Genomic DNA, 3,793 nt, shown 5'->3' with positions numbered 1-3,793 from the left:
GGGGATCTAACTCCTCCTGTGAGCCCCCAGTGACTTTGGGGGAGCCAATATTTGTCACCCTATTGGAAAACTGAAGGTCAGCCACTTCTAATCAACCAGAGAGATTTAATCTGCAACCAGGTCAAACATCTTTTGTATCTTCATGAGAGCATGGATCTAAATTTGTTATTTGATGAGCTCAGTAAAGAGAAAGCAAAAGCTCATCTCTGTAGCATATCGTACACTAAACCTCCACCAAAGCACTAAGTTTTCTACACTTATTTCAAGATAAGTGAATGTCAATTGTTAAAAACAATAGTATGACAAATCATCTATTACACTGTAGAAAAGCTTGCAGCTAGCTTCCAGAATGTTTCTGAAATCCGAATTTTATATTTAAAAAAACTAAATTGTTACATATATTTTTGACAAAAAATAATTTAGAAGTATGAGGATAATAATGAAAACACAGCGCATACACCCAGTACAATTATGTAAGAGGCAAAATATAAACTTACACGGACGCAAAAATAGAACAAACCCTGCCTACAGTAGCCTCTAAGGAGGGAGGGCCGGGTATCTTTGCCGGTGTGAAACAGCCGCAACAAACGAGCGATGACACAGAAAAACAAACAATCTCCAGAAAAACAAAGCAGTAGCGACAGCCCGAAGCGCCTGCCACCCGGGTTGTCCTCAACTCTTGCTTGCATCACCTTTTAAAAGAACACAATTTTGCTTGAAAGGCTGGCTCTTTTAGCTAGCTAGCTGCTGAAGTAAGGCGTAAAAGAAACAATGTAAGTCCGTGTTAAAAGAAAAAAAAACAAAAAAATTTATTTGGGAATTGACAAGGGACGCCCGCACACACATACAAACACAACAAAAGTGCTCTAGTTCCCTTTAGAAAATTTGGTCCCCGAAAGACATTACTCAACCACCAGGTCACGGGATTTCGGGCCAGCGGGCTGGTGCCACAAGCCCGTGTGGGCCGGCCATGACGAGCTTCACATTTCTCCTTCCGAAGGTGGAAGAAACAAGACATTGGAAAAAACAAAAATCAGGGATGGGAGTGTCATCCGGGCCGCGTGTGCCGGCCAGGCAGTGATCTCTCCTGCCATCCGGGGCTAGAATCGGAAGATCCGGGGAAATTTGTTTTGAATTTAATTTTTAAACAGAATAAAAAAAATTTCCCAATTTGTCGTGGAAGCCTTCTTTTAGCTAGTTATTTTCTCCCGCCTCTGGACACTGCCTAATGAAGTCACCACGGGAATTCTTACACAAATCTCCCAGCAGGGACGATGAAGAAAACTTTTGATTTTGTTGTTTGGTTTTAGCAAACTCCAAGGCCATAACACTTCGCCGTTTTTTTTTTGTCCCCGATGAATGTTTTATTTTCTCCCTCTCTCATTTTTTAAAAGTATTTTTAATATCTTAAAAAACCTCACCAATCTTTTTTATAAAGACCTGGCCTGGAGGTGCCCGAAGCGGTGCGCTGCGGAGCGGAGGCACCGGGGCCTCCGGAGGCGGGGGGGATGAGAACTGTTACAGGCCGCCGCGGAACGAGGCTGTTCCTGCTCCAGCCTGGGGCTCAACCCCGCCCCGCCCAGTGGACCCCTCTGCGAGCGGCTTCTGATCAGTTCCAGGAGGGATCGCAGAGCGACCGGACACGTTCTTTTCGTTCTCCGGCAATGTGGGTCCCGCTCCCTCAGCAGCCTAGCGCTTCTAGCCGCAGACAGCAGGGCAGTCGGGGTGGGGAGGAAAAAAAAATTGAGCTTGTGTCCACCGACCTGGAAGAGAAGGCCAAGAGGTAAGCCGCGCCACGGACACTTGGACCGCACTTCGGCCGGGGACTCACTCCCTGCGGTGACTCTGGGACGTCAGGAGGAGAGGAGGCCTGCAGAAAGCACGGAGGGGGAGGCCTCGGGGCAGCAGCGCGGGAAGGCAGAGGCCGCGGTGGGGAAGAGCACCGGAGGAGCAGCGGAGGCGACAAAGCGAAGTCGCAGGAGCGGGGCGGACCGAGGAGGCGCAGACGGCTCGAGGGCTCTGCATCAAGAGGCTGTCCCGGAGTGCGCGCTGTCTGGCTGGCTGCTGCGGCTGCGACCCGAGCTCGGCTTCTCCATCCCCGGGGTGGGAACCGCGCCCGCGCGCCGTGGCACTCAGAGATCCAGGCGGGAGTGCAGCGCGCCCGGCTTGCTGTCGTGGTCCCAGTACGAGCAATGCATCATGGCGAGCTCGGGTTGCCGGGCGCAGGCGAACTGCAGGCCGGGCGCGCTCGTGGGCGCGGGTGCCGGGGGCGCGGCGGTGGCCGGGCTGGCCGGGCTGAGCTGACCCGGGGGAGGCGCGGCAGCCCCGTGGTGTGGCGGGGCTGGCGGGGGCGCGGCGGCCGCGTGCAGATGGTGTGCGTGAGGGTGCGGGTGGGGGTGCGGCGGCGGCGGCGGTGGCGGGGGCGCGGTGGGAGGGCCTCCCAGGCCGTTGTAGGAGTTCACGACGCCCGGAGGCAGCGCCATGCTCTGCACGCGCGAGTACGGCCCGTAGGAGGCGGCGGGGCCCGCCAGCCCCTTGACCACCGCGGCTGCACCGGGGCTGCCCGGGCCGGCGGCTGCAGCGGCTGCAGCAGCGGCTGCCGCGGCTGCCGCCATCTGGCAGGAGGCGTAGGGCATGGGCGAGGGCGGCTGCGGCAGGGGCCAGGAGTTGTTGAGGAACCCCGATTGCAGGTACTTGGGTGGCGCCAGGTAGCCGTAGCCATCGGCCCCCGCGCCCGGCACGCCACAGCCGCCCGCCGCGCCTCCGCTCCCGAAGAGCCCCTTGCCCGGCTGGAAGTGAGCGGGCGGCGGCCGGAAGGGCCGCTTCATGCGGCGGCGGCGCCGGTAGTTGCCCTTCTCGAACATGTCCTCGCAGGCCGGGTCGAGCGTCCAGTAGTTGCCCTTGCGCTCGCCGCCGCCCTCGCGCGGCACCTTGATGAAGCACTCGTTGAGGCTGAGGTTGTGGCGGATGCTATTCTGCCATCCCTTCTTGTTCTTCTCGTAGAACGGGAACTTGGCGATGATGTACTGGTAGATGCCGGACAGGGTGAGCCGCTTCTCGGCGCTCTCGCGGATCGCCATGGCGATGAGCGCCACGTACGAGTACGGGGGCTTCTGCGCAGGGTCCGGCTTCTCTGGTGCTGTCCCACCGCCCTTGCCGGGACTCGGCGACGACGCCTCGGCCTCTTTGACTGCACGCCCGCTCTCCGGGGCCAGCAGGGTCCCCGCCGTGTCCTCCGGCTCCGGATAGCTGGCCATCATGACAAAAGCCTCCTCTCCGCGGCCCGGCAGCTCGGGAGCTGTGCTCTCCCGCTGCAGGCTCGCCTTGTAGGCGGGCGCAGGAGTGTGCGCTCGCCTCAGAGCCTCTAACTTCTGCAGGCTGCGGGGACCGGAGGCCTCGCGCGGATCTCACTCTCTTCTCTTTTCCCCCCGGGGAGCGGTCGGCGGGAGTGGAAGTCAGCCTCTGGCCATCGGGAGTCTGCCCAACAGCGAGGGGCTCCGGTCCCGCCGCCCCTCCCCGCCCAGGCCAGTCCCCGCCCGGTGGGTTTTCTTGGCTGAGCTCTCCCCTCCCCCCACCGCCCGGTTTCCCGAGGCACGACCCGCGTCTCTGGCGCAGCCGCCTCCTGGAGTCCCTAGTGCGCCAGGAGCCTCGCTCCGTTCTGATTCGTATGGGCTCCGCCGAGTTCCGCTTGCGTCAGGGGCCTTCGCCCCTATAGCGGGGCAGCCAGCAGCGCACGGGCGAGTTCATCTCTAAATCTCCTTTTTTAAACGGCCGGCAGAGCTTGGACCGGCCT

At 59.2% G+C, this 3,793-nt stretch overlaps 1 protein-coding gene across 1 annotated transcript; it reads right to left on the bottom strand.

Moving 5' to 3' along the window:
* Positions 1 to 790: 790 nt before the first annotated feature.
* On the bottom strand, positions 791 to 3,308 carry Foxl2 (forkhead box L2). The gene has a single exon (XM_028788044.1). The coding sequence runs from the start codon at positions 3,258 to 3,260 to the stop codon at positions 2,133 to 2,135; it is 1,128 nt and encodes a 375-aa protein (XP_028643877.1). The 5' UTR covers positions 3,261 to 3,308; the 3' UTR covers positions 791 to 2,132.
* Positions 3,309 to 3,793: the final 485 nt, after the last annotated feature.

Source organism: Grammomys surdaster, unplaced genomic scaffold, assembly GCF_004785775.1.
Source record: "Grammomys surdaster isolate TR1022 unplaced genomic scaffold, NIH_TR_1.0 125698, whole genome shotgun sequence".
Taxonomy (NCBI): Eukaryota; Metazoa; Chordata; class Mammalia; order Rodentia; family Muridae; genus Grammomys; species Grammomys surdaster.
This window is presented reverse-complemented; position numbering and strand designations above follow the sequence as displayed.

Coding starts and splice junctions, on each gene's coding strand:
- Foxl2 (XM_028788044.1), bottom strand. CDS start 3,260: ATGATGGCCAGCTATCCGGAGCCGGAGGACACGGCGGGGACCCTGCTG.